This window comes from Clavelina lepadiformis, chromosome 4, assembly GCF_947623445.1.
Source record: "Clavelina lepadiformis chromosome 4, kaClaLepa1.1, whole genome shotgun sequence".
NCBI classification, from domain to species: Eukaryota; Metazoa; Chordata; class Ascidiacea; order Aplousobranchia; family Clavelinidae; genus Clavelina; species Clavelina lepadiformis.
The window spans coordinates 6,800,643-6,827,350 of NC_135243.1; the positions used below are offsets into that span (position 1 = coordinate 6,800,643).

Sequence of the window (26,708 nt, forward strand, 5' to 3'; positions counted from 1 at the left end):
ATGTTAAAATGTGGAACTTTACCTTAAAAATTTCTCGTTGTGGCGTATATGCTTACCCGTTTTGCCAACCTTGTTTACAATTAACATTCCAATGCGTCTGAATTTAGGTGGATCAATTTCTGGAATCGCTCATACATTACGACAAGGAAAATATTCACGAAAACAATCTGAAGGCGATCAGACCTTATCTGAATGACCCGGAATTTAATCCTGACTTTATTCGCGCAAAGGTTTGAGACCTCTCTTAAACTTTCCTTTATTTTTGCCGGATTCAACTTCTCTGAGGGCTATTAAAGCAGTATTAGTTCTCTATCGCTTGAAGTAATTTCTATGAACCAGTGAACCTATACTGTACGTTGTTAGTGCATTTGCTTGCTATAGTATGTGATTTAGTTACGATAAACAAGTGAAATTATTTTTAACGATAACAGAAAACAAAGTTTGTGATTAGAAGCGTAGATGAGCCGACATTATCATGACTACTAATTGCATCATTGTTATCGTAGTAACTTTTAATTTTCAATAATTTTTAACTTAATAACTTCTATTCTTTCACCCAGTCATCCGCCGCTGCAGGTTTATGCGCGTGGGCAATCAACATTGTCAAATTCTACGAAGTCTATTGTGACGTGGAACCAAAACGACTTGCCCTGGCCAAAGCGAACTCAGATTTGGCAGCAGCCCAAGAAAAGCTTGCAGGGATTAAAGCAAAGATTGCGGTAAGATTGTGGGCTCGTAGAAGTAGCTTGTTATTATATGAAATCGTTTATTGGGAACCTTTTATCAATGTGTAGTCTAATGCTGAAGTTTGGATAAAAACTTTGAAAGTATTTTGGATTTTTCTTTATTGTATTCCACAATGCTGAGTAACACGTTTTCAGTTTTTTTATGATTTTTTATGTATACACCACACAGGATATAATAATAACTTGAGGAGAGTTGGCTCAGATTTGTTACACCAAATAGTTAATGTTACACCAAATGTTACAACAAGTGCAGATATATTTCATTCATGCTGTATTTTTTGTTTGATGTAGAAACAATTTTTTCGATTAACTATAACACATGCAGTTTTTACCGGTTTTCGTTATTTAATTTAATGCGAAACTGTGTGGTTCAAACAAAACACATACAACCTGTTGTCAACTTGCAGCAATTGGACGCAAACTTGGCCGACCTCACAGCTAAATTCGAGAAGGCGACCGCTGAGAAAATGAAATGCCAGCAGGAGGCCGAAGCCACGACGCTCACAATTAATCTTGCCAACAGGTTGGTTGGTGGCCTGGCTTCTGAGAACGTCAGGTGGGCTGAGGCGGTCAGTGGCTTCAAGGAACAGGTAAAAATTATTGGTATTTTTATTGCTCGAATGGAAACCTTCTTACAGTGTTCTCATTTCTTCAACAGAATTATTTTTATTTAAGTAATTAGTTATTATTATTTACTGTTATTGTTATTAATATCACTATTCAGAGTAATTGATCCCGCATACCGTTAAACCTCGCGCTATCTGTTTGTATAACTGTGGCCGTTTTAAATGTTTGTCGTATACAATGCAATTTCTTGGTTAGGCGCATGTTATATCTGTATGCATTATTTATTTATTACCTTGCCTTTTAAACTTCATGGCTGATTGGGTAGTTGATCAACTGAGTGACAGTTCATTTGAGTGACACATTGGTAAGTACTGTTCAAACTACAATAATGGGTTAGGGTTAGGGTTAATTATGTCACTCGAATGAATAATTTATGTCACTCAAATACTGTCACTCAAATGAACTGTCACTCAGATGATATACACCCGGCTGATTGATAGGAAACAATAATTTCGACTACCAGTACTATCTTAACCGTATCTAACCTTTTCTCGTTGCCGTGCAGGAAAAAACACTCTGCGGCGACATTCTCCTCATCACAGCCTTTGTGTCATACGTCGGATATTTCACCAGGAGCTATCGGGTTGATTTTATGGACGCATTCTGGCTGCCTTTTATGACCAAACAAGAGGTTGTTTGATGTTACTTAGTAGCCTGGTAGAATGTTATGCGGCATACCAATAGAGATAATTTAGATCGTCAAATGAAAACCGGTCCTTGATATGAATTATGATTTTAATTACTATATTGCACGAATGGTTGAAAAAAATCGTTAATATTAATACTTTGCTATTGCAGTAATTACTGTTGCATTTACAACTCGCCATTTTCACAACCTGGCAGGTGCCTATCCCTAAAACGGAGGGACTTGATCCCTTGTCAGTTCTCACCGACGATGCCGATATCGCCGCTTGGAATAACGAAGGTCTTCCGTCAGATCGGATGTCGACTGAAAACGCGACCATCTTGACCAACTGCCAGCGCTGGCCTCTCATCATCGATCCTCAGCTGCAGGGGATTTTGTGGATTAAAAACAGATATTCCAATCTCAAAGTGGTCCGGCTTGGACAGCGGGGGTACGTATCACGCGGATTTTGTGCATTTTTACTGTTTTCTTTTTGACGTATTAGGTGATAATTTGTATTGATTTTATGTGTTCAATTCTTTGGTAGAATTTTTCTTACGGTCATAATTCATATTTGAAATATTTTGCTTTTTAATACAGTAGCTACATTAAGAACGTTTTTCAATAAATCTTAGAAATAACTCTTCAAAGAATATCTTATTGATGATAATTAATTAATAACTAATAACAATAAACCATCACAATTATTAATATTAATTAACCGACAGTTTTTGAAAACGTCGTGTTAAGTTTTATTGATACAAAAGCTCATATACGTGGCATGCATAGATACTTGGACGTGATAGAAAACGGCGTGTCCAGCGGTGATACCGTCTTTATAGAAAACGTCGGTGAAAGTGTCGACCCGGTTCTTGAACCTTTACTTGGTAGGAACACGATCAAAAAAGGAAGGCGAGTGACATGAACAAACCTACTTACTTGCAGTTTTCTGTTGTTATGGATACAATCCTTGCATGACATCTACGAGCTACAAGCCTTACATTGTTATTTTAACTTACACGTAACACACTATACATTTATACAGGGTACCCCACATAAGACCCCTAAATTTGATTGTATATTTTGAATTGTTATCAAATTCAAAGGAATATTTGGAGTTTTTTGTTCAACACGCTGTATTTATAACTCACAAAATACTTCTCAGTCGGTAATAATTGATGAAAAGCGTGAAATGTTACCCTACAGCTCCGCAGCACATAACTAAATAGTTCGAGTAACACGCAGCTTCAATGTTTTGTCGCTGTTATAATCTTGTCCAACCAACTTGTCCTGCAGGTACATTAAGATCGGCGACAAAGAGGTCGAATATCATCCGTCCTTCAGGCTCATACTGCACACTAAACTCGCCAATCCCCACTACCAGGTAATAGAGATTATACTTGGGAAGCAGCACTAGCATGCGCAGTTTCAACGTCTAAAAAGCGTAAAGTAACATAGAGAAGTTCATGCAGCATACGCCTACAATTAATTAATATGCAAAACAAAAGTAACTTAAGAAAACTATTCAGATATAACCAAATACTGACATAAATTATGCCACAACTCGAAAAAAATGAGCTTTTAAAACAATTCTTTATACTTTTAGCCTGAAATGCAAGCACAATGTACTCTGATAAACTTCACAGTAACCCAGGATGGATTGGAGGAACAACTTCTGGCCGAAGTGGTTAGAAGCGAACGCCCAGACCTGGAGGAATTAAAGGTTCGACTCTTAGTTTAACTGTCTTCGTAATACACCACCCCTCTTACACGAAATGCCCATGCTAAACCGCTTAGACCGCAATGTGTTATTTTCACTCGTAGCGTTATTATTGGAATTAGTCGTTAAACGTATTTACAGAAGGCAAAGCTTGATAATAGCTGGGCCATCTTTCATTCGTTCACTTTCATATGCATTCATAAGCCGAATATTTTACTCAAATAGGCTCAGTTGACGACCCAACAAAACGAGTTCAAAATCACTTTGAAACAACTCGAAGATTCGCTTCTCTCTCGATTGTCGGCCGCTTCTGGAAATTTCCTCGGTGATACGGCACTTGTCGAAAACTTAGAGACCACCAAGAGAACTGGTAAAAACGATGGAGTTAGATGTTGTACAATACTAAGTTATAATAGTTAAGATAAATATTTCAAATGCAAAAATAGCGTATTTGATATTTTATGGTAAACACGAAATAAAAATCGGCTTTTTAGGTACCACGTATTATAAACGTTACGTCGGCAATAATACATTTGCGCCAACATGCCGACAAACATTATCGGTAGTTGTTCACTTTATAATAAAAGGAATAAAGTATTTCCAAAATCTTCAACAAATTCATCAAAATAATTTAATCTATTCCTGTAGCTGCCGAGATTGAAAAGAAAGTCGCCGAAGCAAAAATCACCGAGGTCAAGATAAACGATGCGAGAGAGGGCTACCGCGTGGTGGCGCAGAGAGCAGCTCTTCTCTATTTCATTTTAAACGATTTAAACGTCATAAACCCGATATATCAGTTTTCGTTGAAGGTATTGTTGCATTTTTGCACTTTCAAGTACATGTGTATTGTGCTGTTTCGATAAATAATCCAATAACGTTATTGTAACAAAATGATAATAACATTATTTAAATAAAACTAACGTCATTGTGGCATCAAAACGTACATATTAGAAGGGTATTTTCGCGTTTCAGGCCTTCAACGTGGTATTTTCCAAAGCAATCGAGCGCTCAGAGCCATCGGATGACCTTAAGCAGAGAGTGGCCAACCTGATGGATACCACTACCTACAACGTTTTCCAATACACCACTCGTGGTCTGTTTGAATGCGACAAATTGACATTTACTGCGCAAGTCGCCATGCAGGTAACACTTAGTTGATTAAATACAGCTTTGCTAGGACTCATTTTGACGTATTTGTTACGCTTTCAAGTAGTTAAGCGCTTGCTACTGTAGTAACTTACATTCTTTATTTACAACAAATTGCAAAGTGCCTTTGACATTGTAGCAAAGCCGTCGAAATCACGCTACATTTTTTCTACTATTTGTTGAGTTACTTCAACGTACACAGCAGTGGTAAGTGATTATTACTCGTTACAGATTCTACTTGGAAACAAGGAGATTAACCCCGTGGAGGTGGATTTTCTCCTGCGCTTCCCGGTCAAGCTTGATTCGACAAGTCCCGTCGACTTCCTCAGCAACTACTCGTGGGGCGGCATCAAGGTATAGAGTGGCGTGTTGCAGTGCCACAAGGCATAGTGTGGCATGTTCAGAATGATCTTGTATTGATAACAATTGATGTGCTCTCGTGCAGTTTTTCCGTTTTCGAATATTTTTTTCTGAATCATGTCACGCGCAATGAAGTGTTTTTATAGAGTTTGTTTTTTTAAGAAGTTTGTATATTTGCTTGCTCTTTAAAAGGTGCCCAACTAACTGTCCACATTAGTTCTAGCGTCGGCATGACACCAGTTACCTACTGAAACTTCCAACCACACTCTATTGTGTTAATATCTTGAATTTCATTTCAAAAGTATTCTTACAGACTGACAAACTGCTATAGACTGTTGACGAAATTGTTACTAAAATACTGTCTCTTAGGTAACGGTCATGATCCGAAAGAGTAAATTTCTCAACAATAGAAATCACGAACCAAACAACCTCTCTTCATCAATCATAAAATTTCTAAATTTGCCCCAATATTCTCCAGGTCTTGTCCGAAATGGACGACTTCCGTAACCTCGATCGTGACATGGAAGGTTCGGCGAAACGCTGGAAGAAATTCGCCGAGAGCGAGTGTCCGGAGAAGGAGAAGTTCCCGCAGGAATGGAAGAACAAAACCTCGCTCCAGAAGCTGTGCATGATGAGAGCGCTCAGACCAGACAGAATGACATACGCAGTGCAGTAAGTGACTTTATGCTTACTTGGATTTCAAAAACGCACGTTCATTGCGGGTTTCGTTCCTGGTATCACTAGCACTCGCTGTCTGACTTGTTTATTTGTTGCTTGCGTTGTTAGAGTTTATATCCGAATCATAAGCTGATTATGAAATATATTTAAGCAGGAAAACATTGCCGTAGTAACTTTATTCATTGTTGCTTGGCTGTCAGTGTTGTAGTGTTTTTCTACTGCAGGTGCTGCAGTATTATTTATTATTAACTATTAATGTTCATTATTTATTACTATTACTTACATTTCTGATAAGCGATTATTGCTTTCTTTGCTTAACACAGACACTTCGTTGAAGAAAAGCTCGGCGCGAAGTACATTGAAAATCGTCAGGTCGAATTTTCAAAATCCTACGAGGAAAGCGGACCGGAAACCCCGATATTCTTCGTACTTTCGCCCGGGGTCAATCCTCTCAAGGATGTTGAAGCTATTGGAATTAAACTTGGATTTACAATCGACAACAAGTAATTAGCCAACGATCAGCAATTAATAAGCAATTATCTTCAAGTAACCAAACAGCTTTTCACTCAATAATACTTGGAATCAGGGATTTTCAAACTTTTTGAGTGTCATGTTATCTTTATACCAGAAATTTCCACAACGTCTCTTTGGGACAGGGCCAGGAGATAGTGGCCGAACAAGCCCTGGATCTGGCCGCTAAAGAAGGCCACTGGGTCGTTTTGCAGGCGAGTAGATGTTTAGTAGCTAGAATAAGAACGTAAAGCTTGTTTTTGGCGTTCTTCTCTTAAATTACTACTACGGTGAAACCACGCTATGAGTTTTCAAACTTAAGGTTAGGCTGCTACTGGTGTATGTCACGACGGAGACCGCAAGTAGCTATTTCTCGTGTAATTCGGCTAATGTATTGATTTACCATACTTTAGGTGGACCAATCGTTTAATTATTTTACATTTAGAGTGAGTTAGGCTATCATGTTTGATTACGGAATGATTCGCTAGTTTGAGTTACGTTACGACATCACTTTGGTTGGTTTAAAAAGTATTATCACTTTTATATCAAGTACGATTGGCTTCAAAATGCGTGTTATTACATTTTTCTAAATCGGCCAACATCCCATGTTTAGAACGTCCATCTTGTTGCCAAGTGGCTCAGCACCTTGGAGAAGAAGATCGAGAAGTACAGCGTCGGAAGCCATCCCAACTACAGAGTGTTTATATCGGCCGAGCCTGCAGCCACGCGGGAATCGCACATCATTCCGCAGGGCATTCTGGAATCTTCCATTAAGATCACAAACGAACCGCCTACAGGCATGCAGGCCAATCTACATAAGGCCCTGGATAATTTCACGCAAGTACGTGCAAATCAATGTATTTTGTTCGATAGATTCTTGTTAAGCACTTGGAAGCTTATGGTTGCTATACCAGCAAACTTTAACAAACTGTTAAAATAAAAGCAAAAGTCCTCTAACGGGTTTCAGATATCAAATGCAAAAACAATTTCCACTCTTGATTTACAGCGAAAAAGACAATCTGTGTTTGCTTTTCCGTTGTATAAGTAGTTCAGCCATCTTTCAATGACCTTTGACCTTTTCATTAAAACTCAGGAAACCTTGGAGATGTGCAGCCGTGAAATGGAATTCAAATCCTTGCTCCAGTCGCTCTGCTATTTCCACGCTGTCCTGTCCGAACGAAAAAAATTCGGGCCACAGGGTTGGAACCGACCGTACCCTTTCAATGTGGGCGATCTCACCATTTCAGTCAACGTGCTCTACAACTACTTGGAAGCCAACTCAAAGGTAAGAGGCTTAGGTCGTTTTCTTTTATCAATGAATGCGACGGATTGCGTTGTACGAAGTGGTTGGTGAGCACAAAAGATACTCAAAACGTTAGTTGCGTTTTGTAAAGATTAGATTTTGATTGGAATTAAGCTAAATGAAGCATCAGGGTTAGGTTTGGACAAGTACGTAGTAAAATTCAACTAAAGTTAACGTTCGACGTAAAAATGTTATGAATGTATGTAGGATAGGACGCTATGCTTTCTTAATCGTTGGCATAAAAGAAACTTAAATCCTTTAGTTTAGTACGAAGTTGTAAATCTTGATTACAAACCACAACGGCGTGTTATTATCGCGTAAGCCTTTGCTTATGTCCTGTAATACTGTACAATGTGTTCCAGGTGCCGTGGAATGACTTGCGCTATCTCTTCTGCGAGATCATGTACGGAGGACACATCACCGACGACTGGGACCGCAAACTCTGTAAGACCTACCTGGAAGTTTACATGCATCCCGATCAGCTGGAGGGCGACCTCTTCCTTGCTCCAGGATACCCTGTTCCTCCTAATATGGACTACATGGTGAGAGCAAGGAGCAAACTGAGAGACTCTCTGCGCCATGCATAGACGTCGATTAATTCATCATTTAAAATTGATTGTTAACTTTGCTTGAAAGGGGTACACTAACCTCAACCAAACCTTTATCTAAGCAATTTGAGCAAAAGTTAACTGTTAAACTGCCGTTTGTCATCAATTTCGTATGTTTGCATTCTTTCTCAAACGGTACGTCTTTGAAACCTATTACACTTTACACTAAAATGTTTGTTAAAATGTAGTAGCATAGCACAGTAATACACTTATAAAATAAACGAAACTGCCTGATGTTGACGTACAGTAAAGGCGAAGTCGGACTTTAAATGGACTTGCATTTTTGAACCATATCATATGTTTGATGACGATATGACATGTCATGCGATGATGGCAGGGTTACCACGAGTACATCGATGAATGTCTTCCTCCCGAGAGCCCATACTTGTACGGCTTGCATCCCAACGCTGAGATCGGCGTCCTCACCACAACATCGGAGAACCTCTTCCGGACTCTTCTCGAGATGCAGCCCAAGGATTCCGGCGCAGGCGGCGCTGGAGGAGTGACCAGGGAAGAGAAGGTGATGAGGAAGATATTTCTTTCTTTGTGAGGCTGGATGCTATGTTGGAGTGCTCGTTGTTATCCGTAGATAATCTTGATCTGCTGTGTTTTCAATTTTCAAGCATTGTTGTTTGCTACTGGTGTTGCTCACTTTCTGGAGTGATTTTATCACCGGAAAATTTGTAAACTAGATTACTCACTTGTTGCTTTGGTGGTGGTTGCAGACAAGTCCCGGACCTAAAATGACAATGACTTGCATTGACTTGTCCGATTCCGCTCAATTACCCAGTCACTTTGTTATCACCAGCCTCAGATTTACATCTTCCTTTCAGGTCAAAACACTCCTGGATGAGATCCTTGAGAAACTCCCTGAAGAGTTTAACATTCTTGAGCTGTTGTCGAAAGTTGAGGATAGGACGCCGTACATCGTTGTTGCCTTCCAGGAGTGCGAGAGAATGAACATACTGACCAAAGAGCTGAGACGATCTCTCAAAGAACTTGATCTCGGGTTGAAGGTGACAGAAAATTAGCAAATCTTTATCACGGAAGTTTATTTCATGAGTTTTATTTATGCAAAGCACCGTTGATACCTGCGGGTATTTGACCGTGTTGGCATGGTGGCAAGATACCCTTCTACGCGCATAACCTAACACCATACAAAAATTAATTAGTTGGTTACGTAAAAGCTGAAATGTAAAAAGTCGCGCAACCCTCCGGTGTGTGATATAGTTGACATTAAGTATTAATCTGTCCCAGGGCGAGTTAACGATCACATCGGACATGGAGGAACTTGAATCGGCGATGTTTATGGATTCTGTCCCTGAGTCGTGGACCAAACGCGCATATCCATCCATGTTTGGTCTCGTTGCCTGGTTTGCCGATCTTTTGCTAAGGATCAAGGTACTGTAGTCTTGTAATGGATTTGCCTTACGTAAGCTAATTACTTGAGTCATTTCATGACCTGTTTTAGTGCGGTCGTTATAAGAAGTTGTAAACACACTAATATAATCCATGTCATTTTGAGCTGTTTAATTCTTAGAGTACCCGTGTAATGTGTTTGTTGCGTGTTATAGATATGCGGTTGTAATAGCGCATAATTAATTACTGTATTACATTTTGCCAAGTGACCACATATTTGTTTTTTTGGTTTCAAAACATCTTTAGGAACTAGAAGCGTGGACGACAGATTTCCAATTACCCAACTGTGTCTGGCTCGGAGGCCTCTTCAACCCCCAGTCGTTTCTCACCGCTATCATGCAGTCCATGGCTCGTAAGAACGAGTGGCCTCTTGATAAGATGTGCCTGCAGTGTGACGTCACAAAGAAAAACAAGGAAGACTTCAACAGCCCGCCACGTGAGGGCGCTTACATACACGGACTCTTTATGGAAGGTAAGTTGTGTTGCTAAAATTACTACTCTGGTTATTTGATATAACAGCACCTTAAATATGTAGCGACTGGTTAAGCGGTGTTAACCCTACCTACAGTAGGTTTTATGCGCAGGCGTAACCTAACTAATAAGTATACTATACGTCAGAGACTCTTTGAAGCGTTACGCAATGCAAACGTAGATAATCTAAGCAAGTTTGGATAGCCTCAAGTATGGGCTAGCCTACTCAAATTCTGGGGTTGGCTAATTCTATTACCGTGAACTAAAGAATTACATAGACACTTATGCGGCATTCTTTACACTACGACAGGTGCCAGGTGGGACGTGCAGACCGGACTAATGACTGAATCCCGGCTTAAAGAGTTAACTCCGATGATGCCGGTCATCTTCATCAAAGCGATCCCAGTCGATAGAATGGATTTTAAGAACATGTATGAGTGCCCGGTGTACAAGAACAAGTCCAGAGGTCCGACTTACGTTTGGACCTTTAACCTCAAGACCAAGGAGAAACCATCAAAATGGATCCTTGCTGGAGTAGCTTTACTCTTGCAAGTCTAACTCTTCTCGAAGCTCATCTCTTAGCGTTCTTATGGTTCATAAGCTGTGTTATTTTAAAGAGTTAAGTTTTTTTTTACTTTGTTAGGGTAATTTTATTTCTTTTTTAAAATTTTTAGCGCTGTTTTTAGTTATCATTTTCCTGTAAAACCAACTGACGGCATGTTTCCTCTACACTGTGCTCTATACTCACAAATTATATTTTTTTGCTGTTGATATGTATATCAGATTGGTTTTAGCTGATAATAATAAAATTATATAGAGGAAGTATCATCGTAATACGTGATGTTTGTCGCCCAGTTTTCGCACTCATAGCTTTCAAAAGCGATAGCACCCATTAAACTTCTTTTATAATCAAGTGTAGCGAAGATGTTGCCAACAGATCTCGTACCTCCGATTTCAGACAACTTTTGCGACAAAATTAAGCACCACTTTGTTATAAATTGGAACGTGGGATTCAAACGCAAAATCAATAAAACGCTTCAGACTTGGCGTGGGCAATATTTCAGTGGATAAAGCCAGCATTTTTTTAAATCAGATTTACAAATTAAAATTTATTTCAATTGACCCATTCGGGTAGTGAATATTCGCGACCGCAGCGATCGTCAGATGCGTCTGATTGATAAAATTAGGTGTATAGCGCCTCGGGGGCCTACAATACCGCAAGCCTCTAAGTCGCGGTCATAGTTAAAGAAGCACAACCTTGTTTAATAGTTGATTTGGTGGAAAGGTTACGCTTGCCAAGCAACGTACTGTACGTGCAAACTTGTGAGTACCGTGGCTTGATGAAAGGATTCACTTGATAGATTTAAAGGTTGCTGAAGAAGTTTCTTTAAGTCTGGAAGTTGCAGGCTGCAGCTCATCAATAACGATCAGATTAATGACAGATATAGGTAAAGATTATCATTGGCTTTGCTCATTATATGACACTTCTGTGAATTCCAGATCGTAATATAGAGTCAGACTTTTCTGCTTTTACAAACAGCATTGTATTTGCAGAATCATATCTTGTTGTAAAACGCTACAGAAATGTCCACTCCATACAAGTATGGCCTATCGATCTTGATATTCTTTGTGGCCTTGGCATTATTTTCCAGTTATAGAATACATCAAGGCTTATCAGTCAAAGAATATCGAAGGTTCCAAATAATTCCAGGTTAAGAGTTTCATTCTTTCAAAGCAATTTAAACAGCGTCTTATTATAAATTAATCAAATATAAGCTGTAAAAGGTTGTTTTGCAATATTTCAATTAAAAATAGATGCTGCGGCCACTAAAAATTTCGAAGATTCCTCGGCTAGTAGTCTCCAGCACAACACGACATGGAGAGCAAAAATGTGGGAAGAATTGATTAAATCTTGTCAGAACAAAGTGGGTTATTTTTTGAATAGATAGTTATTATAGATTTGACTTAAGGAAAGTCGTAAGACGCTTCAAAGGTAATTCTTTCAACGTTTTTAGTTAATGAGACTTAAGAAGGAACGCATTTTACAGACAAAAACAAGACGACTTCCGAAGATCATCGGAATAGGAGTGGAGAAATGTGGTACTCATGCTCTGATGCAATTCCTGATTCCTCATCCATTGATCCGCATCGCTAGACGAATAGAATGTCATTTCTTTGATGCAAAACCAGGTGGCAGCGTGGAAGATTATCTGTGAGTGATATTTACAGTTACTTATAGTTGTAATCTGTCATTTTGTATACGACATCATCAACATGAATTGTAAAAATCGACGGAATGAATGAACATGAAAAACATGACTTTTATTTTCTCGTTTCTTTTAAACTTGAAGTTTTAAGGAGCTTTAAAACGAAAATAATTTGTCATAACTCAAACAAAAATACCAAAAGCTGAGGTTGATTATTGATCAGGAAATTGATGCCCGAAGTGGAGGAGGACATATTCATCATGGAAAAGACTCCAGCTTACTTCAATTTTCGTTCACCCTCAATACCGGCCGACATGAAAAAGATAGTTCCGGATGCCAAACTCCTTTTGGTGCTCTGCGATCCTGTTGAAAGAGTCCTCTCCGACTTTTATCAACAAGTCAGTAAGACTTATTTATAGAAAATTTTCTTCTTTCTGCCTTTTCACTTTCAAAGCTAAAAACATCTTAATATGAAAGATATTTTTACACTGAAATTCAAACTAAGTCTTTTTTTCTTAGTGGATCATGTTCAATAAAACGAACCAAAGCCAACGGGAATTTGGTTACAAGACCGTCGATGAATACCTTGACGTTTATTTGCCTCGGGTTCAAAAAACAATTGGAGATTTTGATGAGGAGAACCGGCTATTGCAGGAAGAGAAAATCTTCAAGTTGTTCCGAGAAGATCATTTAAGCCATATATTAACAACTGGGTTTTATGCCTTGCACCTGCAAAGATGGTTTAAACATTTTAACGAAACCAATTTGATGATCATAGACTCCGGAGCGATGATAAAACACCCGGGAGCAGTTATTGAGAGTGCACAAAGATTTCTTCATCTACCCATGGTTTTGCTCAAAGAAGATTACGTATTAGATGAGGAGAGTGGATATTTTTGTTACAAGGATTGGCGGAATGAAAATAAACTTAAATGTTTGCCGTCAGATAAACAACGGACAAGAAACGGGCAGAAATCTTTATCGCCTGATGCTGCCAACACGCTGCAAAAATTTTTTGAGAGTCACAACAAAGCCCTCTTCAAAATGCTAAATAGAACATTTTGGACTTAAAAGGATATGCTCAAGGAAAGACTCAAAAATTTATATATTGACGCTGTTCATGAGCATTTGTATATTTATATTTAAAAATGTTTGGTTTTAGTTATAATAGGTACGGATAAATAATCGGACTAAAACATATGAAATCTTTTAATATGTTAAACTGGTAAATGGAAAGAGCACAACGAGTCTCATAATACTGGCATGCTAAAAATACGCCCACAAGCAATCAGTGTACTTAATCGCTTCGAGACATCAAGAAATTTTTACAACTATAAATTTCAACAATGATCAGCATCCATTATGACATGCTATAGCAAGCTTGGCCTCGCTGCAATTGCGCCCTTCAAACATTTTGTTTGATATTGGACGGCCTTTTGAGAGCGGCTGTTTAAAGTGATCAAGGCCGTCCTTAAACCAAGGTGAGCGACTGTCTTGGGACCTACGCTGTTTGCGAACCCCCGCTGATAAGAACCAAAACAAAAATAGCAATTTAGCTTTTATTTTGGGCAAGTCACAGTGTTATTTCTCGTTTTTATTCTTGAGAAAGAATGTTTTGATGAAAATCCATCACAAAGCAAAGCTTTGATGGGAGCTGATTTGCAAAGAGTTAATATTTACTTTGCGTTGTTATAATGATTATTAAGCTATTCCCGGTACATTAAGTTATTTAAAATCGGCCAGGGGAACCACCATCAGTTCTTGCATTGGGCCCCTCGCTTGTTAAGGCCGGCCTGAAAGTGATGTCATGGTGCCAGCATGCCGTTTTGTGGTAAGGATGTGCCGCGAGGAAGATTATTCGGGTTCGTGCGAACCCGAAAATCATGAAGGTCGACACGAACGAATCCCGAATCTATTCGTATTAGAACCAAACAATAAAATTTCCTTCAAAAGTTGTCAAGTCTTGCTTGTAAAATGACGTAATCGATAAACAATTCGCTTTCTTTCGAAAAATAGTGTTTAAAAAACGATCGAAAAAGAAAAATCGTTAGGAAAACGACCTTCGTTGTAAGTACTGCTGACTCTAGTTTAGCATTATCGCGAAACTAGATCATCATTTTTTACGAAAGTCAGTAAATTTATAAGTAATATTATATTCGGGTTCTCCATTGTTGGTATTGGTGTTCGCCCGAATCTTCCATAAAGGCGATATTCGGCGAATCTATTCGGGTTTGGATTCGTATCGGCCCATCCCTAGTTTTGCGGACCTTAAAATAAGCAATAAAACATTCACTTCCACAGGAATTGAAGCGAGTAGAGCTCCATGCAGAACAGCATGCCAGAATGTAATTTGAAGATTGTTAAAAGAAAGATTGGGCAATAGGTTTGGTCTTTTAATTAAAGCAATTAAAATTAGGTTTTTCTGATGAAGATTTGCTTAAGGATATGTTAAAAGTAGAAAGACGAATCCCACAGGTTGTGGTTGATTGTGGTGGCATTTGAAAAAGCATATTCCCTACAAGTAACAAGTTGCTTTTGGCATGGCAAAGCAGGTGCAGCCTACTCCTTTCGTATGTCATATGACCGTATTGTTACGTTGTTATTGTTATGGCTGTATAATTAAAGCCCGCGAAAGACTTGCACGCATCAATTGGAATATATATATTAATAATTAATCAATAGGCTACCTCTTTTAAAGATTGTCACTTGCATGGAAAATACAGGAGGAAATGTAGAGAAAAAGGCAGCAGCAGAGAAAAATCTAAACTGCGCTGAACATAAGAGAAAGATCCCAAGTGTTTTCCCGCCAGGATTCGGCGTTCGTAAATGCAGGATTACATAAATTGGAGTGTTTTTAAACGTGTCCATCAAACGTAACTTGAAACAACTGCACACGAAATTGTTTTATGTTGAACCCTTTGTAAGCACAAATAGTTTACGAGCTTTTGATCGGACTACGATCGGAGTACAAAATAGAAAAACTATGGCTACCATGAATCGTGGGAATTAAAACTGAACACCGTAGAAATTGACAAATGCCACTTGGAATAAAACCTAATCCGTTGATATTTAAGCAGAGTATTGTCAAATTCAGCCAGCAGGGTAAAATGAGTCGCAGTTAACGGAATATGACGTAACTGTAGCCTTAATGGTAAAGGAAGAGCGTAACAAAAGCTTTCATAGAAACGTAACCTGCAAATATTAAAACAACATTGTGACAAAGCAACAAATAGAAATAAAAATAAAACGTATACCGTAACGTCGGCAAAAATGCTTCTTTTGTGTGTTTACACTCATACGATATATCATCGATTATACGCGAAACCAAATTTATCAACAATATTCATCACACATTTCATTACGAAACCCAATTACACGAACCTGTCTGATCGGATTTGGTTCGCCTAATTTTAAGGTCGAAGTTCTGACCAATAAAGCAACGTGCCATTACAGCTGGAATTGGTGGCACCTTAGGCTGATTAATATTAAAAACAACATGACTCTGTTTAAGTCAACGCAGCTTCGTTCAACTCAACAGAAATATATATACTAAAATATATAACAGATTAACCTAACATATGTAACATAACATTTATAACATGCCACCTGTCGTATAACTTGCTAATTGGCGCCGGTTATCAAGATTACAGCAGACCTTATAGTCGTAAGTAACTTTATTATCGTTACTACAACTTGTATTTGTTTTTGAATGCTGGAAACATGGTTCTTTATAGATCACGTTGATATTATTTTACATGAGGCTAAACGTTCCAGTGCATATAGACATATGAGAGAAAGTCACGTTATCCGATTGGTTCGTCACACATTGCCGTCACGTGACAAAAGTTTTATCAAACATGTCAAAGCTAACATTCTTTCCAGTTTTAGTTTGAAGGAGCATTTAGCTATTGTCATGTTTGGGAGAAAATCATTTTCATAAACCTTTATAGCAACGAGACTGCAAATTTCCGGCAAAAACCCGCTCGCATTTCAACCAGGAATGGTGACGTATAGTATAAGTAGGTATGGTGACGTAGAATTCTCAGCATATGCGTAATGCATGTATAGAAGTGGAGACCGGGGTTTGTCGTCACCAGCGGTGACGGTATCGCTTTGGTGCATGTGTTGAAAAAGAACTACGTAACAACCACTTTCACAGAAACGTAACCTATTACAAACATCAAGACAAAATGTTGTCAAAACCTACGTGGATTTCGTCACCTAAAATAAAGACAAATTTTCTGCAAATGTGTACACAGAGAAAACTCATAACCAAAACAGAGGTAAAAGCGTCACTGAAATGATGTTAAGATTTCGCTTACGCTTCTGTATCGTGAAGGAAATACGCGGCCTACGCAAAACGTACTCACAGCATTTTTGTTAACGTTAGCAAAAGTCTACACTCTACAATATATGGTAAAAGAAATACGACGCATAACTTGTAAAGAAACGTGCTAAAAACATCATTGTTAACGTTAGCAATATCGCTTTGAAAATGTCATTCTATATGACGTATATTCTTACACGTCCACACAAAGCTATATACGTAGCATGTTCTTAAAGATATAAATAGAAGCACCAGAAAGAATTTGTAAAATGTTGGTTTTAGCAGTGTGAGAAAGTCGCTGTATTACTAAGTCTAAATAAAATACGTAAAACTATGTTTCTATTTCGGAATTACTGCATAACAAATTTTTATGTGCTAAATCGAAATATTCTGAAATATCTTCTATAGTATCAGACATCTTGACAAAATGTTGGCACAAGATGTGATAATAACTTTGAGGTTTTAAAAGCAGATATTTTGATTATAAAAATGAAAGTAAAAATTCGAAAGTTTCTGCTGTACAACGATATCTTGTTCATACCTTTAGTTTAAAAAAACAGTCAAACAAAATCTATAGCGTCTTCAACCTATGGTTGATTTGAATTTTTAATTGTAAGCCGCTCTTGAATGTAAACCGTCAAAAATGATGATAAAAACTTTATAAGCCGCGTCTTACAATCGAATAAATACGGTTTACATAAATCTATTTGTGATATTTTTGCCTGCGTTTTGGTTGACAGTTTGTTTTTTCACCGTCATTGCAAAATGAAAGAATGCTGTTCGCGATGTTTACGGCAGAGATGTTTTCAAACTAGTGTTAAAACGAACGAAATGGTTTACAGCAACAGAATGGACGTGGCTAATTATATACGGCAAAGTTTTACGGTTAAAATATTTATATTAACTTTTTTGCAACACTGTTTTTTTTCAAACTATTTTTTTACCTTATTCTTGGTTATACTATATCGCAGACATTTCTTTACAGAATAATTAATTAAATTTCGCTAATTAACTTCCTTAGGCAAAAGCAAAATGGGAGTGAGTATACATTTTGATGGTTGATTTGTATATAGTATGAGTTACCTTGATATTTTAAAATTATATAATCCTTTTATTGAAAAAAATATGTGTTAGTTTATTTATTATTTTGTAAAACATTATTTTGCAGGACAACAAAGGTTTGGTTGGATACTGCTTGGAGGCTATCTACACACCTTTAAGTGATCAGTGAGTTACAGTATATTTGATTAATATGCATTTACAATTAATTATTTATATATGTACATGACTCTTTGAATTATTTCTAATTTATAAACACGGTTTTGATATAAAGTTATCCATTCAATTTTGAAAATGTTAGGAAAATCGGCGGCTCATTGAGTTCAATTCGTCAGTTGTGTTCATCTTTCGCTCCTTTTTTTTTGTTGCTAGTTCTTGTTTAAATTTCATGGGAGGCGCAGGAGGTACTCAGTTTCACTTAAATCCGAGAATTAATGCTGGACTTGTTGCAACCAACTCAAAGAGAGGCAACTGGCACAGTGAGATAAAACACACAAACAACTTTAACTTTGTTTTGAACCAACCCACAAAAGCAAGTATATTGATGCACATCTGTATCGAATGGACTTAGCAATATATAATACCTTTGCTTATTGCACATGCTTTTGCAACTTGTTCCCATTGCTGTTCCAAACTAGCGTTGAAATTAATTTTCTCTTTTGTGCGTTGGATAATAAATTAAATTAAAAAAAAGAAAATTACATTTGTTCCTTTCCTTGCAGCTGAAAATCAAAATCTTGGATCAGGGTTATGACGTCACGACATTTCATGACAACGGCGCAGTAGCAATGCAGTTTCTTTTCGCTCATCGACTTCCACCCGCATACTTGGCCGGATTCAAATGTGCGAATGTAAAACTTGAATTCATTTCTTTTTTAAAAGAATAGAACATAAAGATGGCGAACAAGATCTCTTAAACTCATTGGTGTAAACAAAATTAGCTCTGAAAAATAATCGGAAACCTTATTATTTAACTGATGCTTGCAATTACGCTTCTTGCTTTAAATATAATCTAGTTGGAATGCAAATAATAACATTGTGTTTATTTTATGAGTGTTTGTGGAGAAAACAGTTATAAACATTTGAGTGTTCGCTAAACCTAACAAATATACAAATTATACATACATTTGTGCGGTATAACTGCAGCGAAATAAACCTAGAACGCTGAAAATTCCAGTATGCATTTATTAATAATTTGATTTGTAAAACATACAAATGATACAATGAACACACGCAAACAGAAAGCGAGAGTATTCAAAAAAACATAAGAAAAAAGTGTAGAAAAGACAGTATAGTAGAATTGCATGAGAAGTATGAGAATGTAAGTAATCAAATTTATTTCGGAGCATGAAAAAAGATTTAGCGATTTAATTTCATTTTATGAATATATCGGGTTTTCGTTGAAACATAGAAATTTTTGCTTAACACTTTTTAATACTGAAATGTAATAAAATTTATATTTATAATACCTGTGAAAAACAGCGATACAGAATCGCGTCTAGGAGAAAAAGTCATCCAAAAATAAAGTACTGTGTATTTGAAATTGGTGGTTTTACCTAAATAAATAAAAAACTATGCCATCTGCAAATCATCATAAAACAAAAATATGTGAAGATTTTATGTTACTTTCTGTATAAAAAGTTTATTATAAAATTTTTGACCAAAACGCCTTACATGAACCAGGGGACAATTTTACTCCAGGTGGCATAATCGTAAGTACATGATCACATACGCAGCCGAAGTAGTATATAGTATATACAACAGTATGCACTGTAGGCTATATAAAACAGTAATACAGTAGTAGTAGCATACAGTAATAGATCTTACGTAGTCTATATACAAACAGCTGTTATGTTTTATTTATACTCCAATATCAAGTGCCATCAAGAAATCATCAAAGTCGATTGTTCCATTTCCTTTCCTGTCAGCTTCTTCTAGAAAATCGTTTAGGTCTTCCTCGGTCGGTGGAGATAAAAGGACGGTGATCAGATTTCTCAGATCATCCCGTCCGATGTAGCCGTCGTCATCGCTGTCGAATACCTGTACAAGAAATATACGACTCAATATTTAAATTTAAATTTATAATTTTATGCTTGTCCTGCTCATATGTAAATAAGGTTCTGCATTAGCAGTTATCTTTCTATGTATAGGCTACATGTCACCAAATAAATTAGTCAAATAAAGTTTTTTATTAGACTGACTGCAACAAATGTTTAACTAACAATCTATTGCATAATACCTCTAAAATAAGTTAAATAACAGTTATTCAACCGTATTGTCAAGATTACTTACCCGAAATGCATTGCGAATTATGTCATCGGTACAGCACTTCAATTCATTTTTGGCAAATTCTTGAAAATCGTCAAATCTAATGAGGTCATTTCTGTTCTTGTTTATGTCTTTGACGATGGCTTTTAATTCAGAATCAGTGGCGTAGTGTTGCGTCAGATGAAAGATCGTTTTGAGTTCTTTGATACCTACTGCACCATTATCATTGCGGTCGAAAATGTGAAATATTTCATCAAATCCAGTTTCTTGCTTGTCATCACATTTGCTTTCTGTTAAGGCTAATTAAAAGACAATTTCATCTTTACAAAAAGTTTACAATCATGCTTTGAAGTGTACATATTATTATGAAAACTTTTCAATCTTTGTTATGACGATTCAGGATTATTTATATTAAGCAAATGTGTAAAAGGAAAACGAAAACACATCCGCATGAAGACATTTTGTATTCTATGTACTATATGCTGCCTAATATCTTCTATGTCATCAAAATATTCCAAGGCAATCATACCGAATTTTGTGCATTGTTTGTGGTATAACGTTTGATGGATAATTTCAATGTTTCAAATTGATGCGATAGAATTCTTTGACTGAATTTTACTGCAGGCTAACAGTAGGTCAATGATAGGTAAATCAAATGAATGGTTTAGTACAGGTTTCTGTTCATACCTGGTTCAGTGGAGTTTACTTCATAAGCAAGATTGTCATGTAAAGCAACTTCAATGCTGTTAAGTTGGATTTGCGTGTTTTCAGATGCTTGTTTTTCTTTTAAGATGTATTTTCTGAGAACGGGAAAAAGTAATACACAGTTATTGCCCATTTTTTTATAAAACAATAAAACTTTTGTACACCCAGGAAAGTTATACTTTACCGTCACAGCGACTTACTAATAACATATATACCTAAACCTGTAAAATATTTTTGGTTTAATGCTTTCCGTTTTTTGACCAGTAAAAGAAATGCAGATCTCATAAGATAACCACGAAAGACGGATACATATGACAAAGACTTCTTAAAATGTACCTTTTCTACTTACGATTTTTACCAAAGTACATAAAATAAGATTTTAAGAAAAGTAGTCCACTTGTCATCTATTAAAAGGAAAGGTTTGGATTATTCTATACAGTACATGAAACCTGTCTGTATTATGTAGTTAATAAATTTAATTTTACTGGTTCAACTTACATCTCAGCACCAAGCTAAATTGTAACACTTATAGAGTACAAACTAGAATATATAAATGCTGACATTGCTTACAAGGCAGACAGGTAAAAACTAAACCATATTCGTTGATGCCAAAGACGTTGCAAAACAAAATTCAAGTAAGTATCAATACAAAAGGTAATTCAAGTATTTTATGATGCTATTGTAACCAAGATTTTCCTTGACCAGGAAACTTCCCGATTTTACAGCTGGTCGATTTTACAGCTTTGTAGGGAACAAAGAAAAACGTGTACATGTATCTACAGCAACTACAATTTCCTAAAAACGATGAAAAGGGTCACAAGTGCCACAACGGTAAAATATTACTACACAATAAAAAACTACACCGCAAACTAGTGCCTTAAAAATTGGATTATATAACATTAAAATGCAGTGCTTCTTAAAACAAGTGCGTAAAAATAATCCCGTGACACTATAATATGAATTTAGTGACTCTTGAACATTAGTTCCATTAAAACTCTGGTCACAATTTTGGGATGAAGTAGTTTGTTTTTTGTTGATTGCTTCGGTGTAAGACAAGCCAAAACCTCAAACACTGGTTACACCTTATACTTTACATCCGAAATATTAATTACCGTTCCCAGATTGGGAAGGTTAGGAATTTTGCTTTTTTATAACTCCTGGCTAGACATGGACATGCACCATAGCATTTGACGCTACCGATACACGTAATTAATAAAGTTTATTTGCATAGTATAAAGTAGATAGTGTTGAAATGCTTTGCAAATACCACGACCTAGCAAAAAGCAAACAAACAGCAGGTAAATAGATTATTTTTTTAAGGCTTACTAGTTTCGGGCATACTTATGTCCTTCATCAGAGTGAATGTTTGTAGATTGATAAGACTGCAAGCTACTTTGAAACAAGAATAACGGAACATTCGAGATTTGATTGTACGCAAAATGAGCAACGACTAAACATAAATAACAATACACTATACGTGCAGCAAACTTGACTCCACATAAATAACTTTAAAATATTACGAAAATACAAAACAAATTACCAATGTAAAATTCAGGACGTTTTGTTGATTAAACAGATAAACCTACGTTAAATAAGTAGGCAGTCGAAAATGGCGTCTATTTTTTTAAATTCTATTATGAACACACTTTAAATGTAAACTCGCTCACCCATTATCTGGAGAATCGTGTATCTTGTACCGCGCCGCGTATCGTCCGTATTATCTCGGTGTAAACGCCTCGTGGACTATGGTTAATTTCGCATTTGTGTCTGTCACATTATTTTATTGTGATATACTCTACTGGTTATGTAATATCTAACTGATATTCTTAACTCTGGACTTCTCATTTGTGGTCTCATTCCTCTTTTCAATTGTGTAATCGCTTTTTGCTAGACAGCGGCAAAAAGCGAGGAAATCGAATAAATAAGAACCTTACTGCGCCAGCAAAGCAAGCACTGTCGTGACCTTGCAAATTTCAAATCACTCTCTTGAGACGTCGCCAATCCCTGTCTGACTGAATATGCGACGTATTGGGAGGTCGCTAATACTAGGTAGTTGTAAATATGCGACGTGTAGGCAATAGGGATGTGCCGCGAGGAAGATTATTCGGGTTCGTGCGAAACCAAATATCATGAAGGTCGACACGAACGAATCCCGAATCTATTCGTATTAGAACCAAACAACAAAATTTCATCCAAAAGTTGTCAAGTCTTGCTTGTAAAATGACGTAATCGATAAACAAATCGCTTTTTTTCGAAAAATAGTGATTAAAAAACGATTGAGAAAGAAAAAGCGTTAGAAAAACGACCTTCATTATAAGTACTGCTGACTCTAATTTCGCTTTGTCGGGAAACTAGATCATCATTTTTAACAAAAGTCAGTTAATTTATAAGTAATATTGTATTCGGGTTCGCCATTGTTGGTATTGGTGTTCACCCAAATCTTCTATAAAGGCGATATTCGGCGAATCTATTCGGGTTTGGATTCGTATCAGCCCATCCCTAGTAGGCAAGTTCTACGCAACGATATAGCCTACCTCTTTTTATTGTGATATATCCTACTCGTTACGTAACCTCTAACTGCTATTCTTATCTGTGGACTTCTATTTGCGACAACTTCCAAACGAAACCTTTAACCTATATATCGTTACACTTTGTTGTCCATCAATTTATTCAAACACTGGCTCTGACGAAGGAACTAAACATGTCCGAAATTAGGAAGTCTCAATAAATTTTTATATTAACTTGCAGTTTTTTGCAAGTTTTGCAAGTTTTAGGGGAGATTTCATTAAATTCGAGTTATAGAAAGTTTCCAAGTTTGGCCATCCATGAAGCCATATTGCGAAAAGTTTTGCTTCTTTAAGCTTCAAAAACCACTTTAAACGCTTCGAAATAAAATGTATTTTCATATTTATGCGTACAATTGCTGGTAATTTATAAGGCTCAAACTTGAAATAGCGCATAAAAAAATTTTAAAACGCTGTATAACCCGCCTTTCATACAATAAATGAATATGTTAAAGCGAATTGAATAGGAATGAAAGTGTCACTTTATTGTCAATATTTTGACGTCTTTAAATATTTGACGCTCGGAGTAAGAGCCCTTCATGTCCATCCCATGCCTCGTCACTGTTTGCGGAGAATTGATAATGATTAATTGCTAATGATCCCAAGTGATTGTTTTTGAACACACAAGACTTGGCGTGTATTTTCATTTGCTAATGTATATTACTTTATGACTCTCGAGTCTCGACACAAAGTGTTTATTACTTTTTGTGCAAATACACTTTCTACAATGACCTTGTTTAACAAAGTCTTTCAATGCTTGTGACGTTGGGAGGAAGATTAAAAGTCTTGTTTTCAAAGTGGGTTTGCACGTTTGTTAACAAATAACAATGACAGAATTAATTACTTTTGGTTTAGAAAAGCACTGAAAATAATTACAGGGTGTTTCCGGGTAACACCTGGACTTTAACAAGCTATAGATAGGATATCTGACAAGTTCAAAATGAAAAATTCAAAATGAAAAGAGTCGCTCAGTGTAAATTAATGTACATTATCCAGTTGTTTCCTCTGATTCCTTTTAAACGTTTTTAAAACTTAACAGCGTTTTATTTAGTGCTGTCCAGCTTTTACAGTTGGTTTTGTCTCCGATTGCCCTAGTTTTAACCTTAACCTTATAGCTGTTTCTGCATTATTTACAGAGATGAACAAATTCGATTCAAGGCTTTTGGAAAAACTTAACCTGACTTGTGTTTTAGTGTTTAAAAGCAGACTTAATTGGACTAGTTGTCTTATTCAATGAATTACAGCAAAATGTGGGTAATTTTAATTCTTAATCTAATTTTCGATTTTGCCAAAAATGTTCGTATGTCTAACGGAGTTTTTTCGTAAGTGAAACAAGAAGCTCCTTCACGGAACAAAATGATCAAAATCAAAGTGGTATAGGCCTATGCCAAAGCACCAGTGTCAATGTATAACCGGTATAACCTTTTTTGAATGTTTTTCGAGGAAAATTGAAGAATTATTATTTATTACAACAATTATTTATTAAGAATTAACACAATTTGCAGAAAAGTAAGCAAAAAAAGTGACTTTTTCAAACAAAATTTTTCTTTTAATCACCCAAGTGATAAATCTAATTCTAGTTCAGTTTTTAATTTTAGCAGATTTTTAATTTCTAATTCTAATCTAATTAGAAACAGGTTAGCACGTTCTAATTCCAATTTCATTAATTGCAAAAACCTTAAAAACTCTAGTTGTCGAAGTCTGTTTAAAAGATCCGACTTGACTCATGTTAGCGCAAAAAATTCAGTTGGCTTGACATGACTCGAGTCACAAAACAAATCATTTCAAATCGTTATGAAACTTATCTTCATATGTAAATGCATTTGTTGTCAATGCGGAAAAGCATGCGAACGCTTGCAGATCCGGCACGAAAACTGCCCTGAAATTTGTTGAACTTTTCGTTGTTAACCAACGTAGGTTGGGTTGATTTCGAAAATTGACACATCTATAACACGGCGAGACATTCCACTTTTCAATCGTGTAATCGCTTTTTGTTAGATAGCGGCAAAAAGCAAGGAAATCAAATATACAGGAGCCTTACTGCGCCAGCAAAGCAAGCACTGTCGTGACCTTGCAAATTTCAAATGGCACTCTCTTGAGACGTCACCAATCCCAGTCTGACTGAATATGCAACGTATTGGCTATGTCGTTAGTACTAGGTAGTTGTAAATATGCGATGTGTAGGCAATAGGGATGTGCCGCGAGGAAGATTATTTGGGTTCATGCGAACCCAAATGTCATGAAGGTCGACACAAACGAATCCCGAATCTATTCGTATTAGAAACAAACAATAAAATTTCATCCAAAAGTTGTCAAGTTTTGCTTGTAAAATGACGTAATCGATTAACAAATCGCTTTTTTTCGAAAAATAGTGTTTAAAAAACGATCGAAAAAGCAAAATCGTTAGGAAAACAACCTTCACTGTAAGTATACTGCTGACCAATGTTCCCTCTAAGCTGCGCGCGTGCGCAAATGCGCACTGCTGACACGGTCTCCGCGCACAGAAAATCTGTGCTGCGCACAAGAAAAAAAATCCAACCTGCATTGAAAACAAAATAAACGCATAATAATGGCCACAGTGCGCACGTGACTCGTCTGATGTTGCTCACAGTGGTCCAAGGGACCGCTCAGGGAGTTAGTGTGTTTGCTCAGGCTCGTGAAAAATTAGAGGGAACATTGCTGCTGACACTAGTTTAGCTTTGTCGGGAAACTAGATCATCCTTTTTAACAAAAGTCAGTTCAACTACACAACAATATAGCCTACCTCTTTTTATTGTGATATATCCTACTCGTTACGTAACCTCTAGCTGCTATTCTTATCTGTGGACTTCTATTTGCGACAACTTCCAAACAACCTTTAACCTATATACCGGTACACTTTGTTTTCCATCAGTTTATTCAAACACTGGCTCTGACGAAGGAACTAAACATGTCCGAAATTAGGAAGCCCCAATAAAGTTTTATATTAACTTGCAGTTTTTTGCAAGTTTTGCAAGTTTTAGGGGAGATTTTATTAAATTCGAGTTATAGAAAGTTTCCAAGTTTGGCCACCCATTAAGCCATATTGCGAAAAGTTTTACTTCTTTAAGCTTCAAAAACCACTTTAAACGCTTCGAAATAAATTGTATTTTCATTTTTATACGCACAATTGCTGGCAATTTATGAGGCTCAAGCTTGAAATAGCGTATAAAAAATTTTGAAACACCGTATAAACCGCCTTTCATACAATAAATGAATATGTAAAAGCGAATTGAATAGGAATGAAAGTGTCACTTTATTGTCAATATTTTGACGTCTTTAAATATTTGACGCTGGGAATAAGAGCCCTTCATGTCCCTCCCATGCCTCGCCACTGTTTGCGGAGA

The 26,708-nt window shown here is 36.8% G+C and overlaps 4 protein-coding genes across 5 annotated transcripts in view; 3 read left to right on the top strand and 1 right to left on the bottom strand.

The window, feature by feature from the left end:
• LOC143451527 (dynein beta chain, ciliary-like) overlaps positions 1-11,035 on the top strand; it is a 42,399-nt gene extending 31,364 nt beyond the window's left edge. Inside the window, exons 65-87 of the mRNA XM_076952144.1 lie at positions 108-230; positions 561-719; positions 1,154-1,336; positions 1,879-2,004; positions 2,217-2,449; positions 2,788-2,910; positions 3,295-3,382; positions 3,605-3,721; positions 3,944-4,088; positions 4,367-4,527; positions 4,691-4,861; positions 5,096-5,218; positions 5,703-5,896; positions 6,226-6,405; positions 6,531-6,627; positions 7,026-7,253; positions 7,506-7,697; positions 8,078-8,257; positions 8,661-8,843; positions 9,157-9,339; positions 9,581-9,724; positions 9,989-10,214; positions 10,524-11,035. Of these exons, the coding sequence (XP_076808259.1) occupies positions 108-230; positions 561-719; positions 1,154-1,336; positions 1,879-2,004; positions 2,217-2,449; positions 2,788-2,910; positions 3,295-3,382; positions 3,605-3,721; positions 3,944-4,088; positions 4,367-4,527; positions 4,691-4,861; positions 5,096-5,218; positions 5,703-5,896; positions 6,226-6,405; positions 6,531-6,627; positions 7,026-7,253; positions 7,506-7,697; positions 8,078-8,257; positions 8,661-8,843; positions 9,157-9,339; positions 9,581-9,724; positions 9,989-10,214; positions 10,524-10,771 (3,807 nt within the window). The 3' untranslated portion in view covers positions 10,772-11,035. The remainder of the gene's footprint in view (positions 1-107; positions 231-560; positions 720-1,153; positions 1,337-1,878; positions 2,005-2,216; positions 2,450-2,787; positions 2,911-3,294; positions 3,383-3,604; positions 3,722-3,943; positions 4,089-4,366; positions 4,528-4,690; positions 4,862-5,095; positions 5,219-5,702; positions 5,897-6,225; positions 6,406-6,530; positions 6,628-7,025; positions 7,254-7,505; positions 7,698-8,077; positions 8,258-8,660; positions 8,844-9,156; positions 9,340-9,580; positions 9,725-9,988; positions 10,215-10,523) is intronic.
• A 451-nt stretch (positions 11,036-11,486) lies between these two features.
• On the top strand, positions 11,487-13,633 carry LOC143451886 (heparan sulfate glucosamine 3-O-sulfotransferase 1-like). 2 transcript variants are annotated; one of them, XM_076952652.1, is made up of 6 exons: positions 11,487-11,661; positions 11,768-11,924; positions 12,029-12,138; positions 12,262-12,425; positions 12,644-12,818; positions 12,940-13,633. In XM_076952652.1, the coding sequence occupies exons 2-6, from the start codon at positions 11,798-11,800 to the stop codon at positions 13,489-13,491; spliced, it is 1,128 nt and encodes a 375-aa protein (XP_076808767.1). In that variant the 5' UTR covers positions 11,487-11,661; positions 11,768-11,797; the 3' UTR covers positions 13,492-13,633. The 2 variants fall into 2 exon arrangements, with proteins under 2 accessions (XP_076808767.1, XP_076808768.1); XM_076952653.1 differs by lacking the exon at positions 11,487-11,661 and having other exon boundaries at positions 11,682-11,924.
• A 4,040-nt stretch (positions 13,634-17,673) lies between these two features.
• LOC143452453 (uncharacterized) lies at positions 17,674-18,840 on the top strand. The gene is made up of 4 exons (XM_076953442.1): positions 17,674-17,785; positions 17,916-17,974; positions 18,179-18,338; positions 18,529-18,840. The coding sequence occupies exons 1-4, from the start codon at positions 17,780-17,782 to the stop codon at positions 18,691-18,693; spliced, it is 390 nt and encodes a 129-aa protein (XP_076809557.1). The 5' UTR covers positions 17,674-17,779; the 3' UTR covers positions 18,694-18,840.
• A 127-nt stretch (positions 18,841-18,967) lies between these two features.
• Positions 18,968-21,018, bottom strand: LOC143452452 (neo-calmodulin-like). Its single transcript, XM_076953441.1, has 3 exons — positions 20,762-21,018; positions 20,099-20,373; positions 18,968-19,846 (listed from the first exon to the last, which is right to left on the bottom strand). The coding sequence occupies exons 1-3, from the start codon at positions 20,910-20,912 to the stop codon at positions 19,667-19,669; spliced, it is 606 nt and encodes a 201-aa protein (XP_076809556.1). The 5' UTR covers positions 20,913-21,018; the 3' UTR covers positions 18,968-19,666.
• Positions 21,019-26,708: the final 5,690 nt, after the last annotated feature.

Excerpts from the sequence above, each read along its gene's own strand:
- LOC143452453 (XM_076953442.1), top strand. Across the intron at positions 17,975-18,178 it reads TACACACCTTTAAGTGATCA|TTCTTGTTTAAATTTCATGG; the intron begins GTGAGTTACAGT and ends TTTTGTTGCTAG. Across the intron at positions 18,339-18,528 it reads TTTTGAACCAACCCACAAAA|CTGAAAATCAAAATCTTGGA; the intron begins GCAAGTATATTG and ends CTTTCCTTGCAG.
- LOC143452452 (XM_076953441.1), bottom strand. The coding sequence starts at position 20,912 with ATGGGCAATAACTGTGTATTACTTTTTCCCGTTCTCAGAAAATACATC. Across the intron at positions 20,374-20,761 it reads AGTAAACTCCACTGAACCAG|CCTTAACAGAAAGCAAATGT; the intron begins GTATGAACAGAA and ends TCTTTTAATTAG. Across the intron at positions 19,847-20,098 it reads TAATTCGCAATGCATTTCGG|GTATTCGACAGCGATGACGA; the intron begins GTAAGTAATCTT and ends TTTCTTGTACAG.
- LOC143451886 (XM_076952652.1), top strand. The coding sequence starts at position 11,798 with ATGTCCACTCCATACAAGTATGGCCTATCGATCTTGATATTCTTTGTG. Across the intron at positions 11,925-12,028 it reads AAGGTTCCAAATAATTCCAG|ATGCTGCGGCCACTAAAAAT; the intron begins GTTAAGAGTTTC and ends AATTAAAAATAG. Across the intron at positions 12,139-12,261 it reads TTAAATCTTGTCAGAACAAA|ACAAAAACAAGACGACTTCC; the intron begins GTGGGTTATTTT and ends CGCATTTTACAG.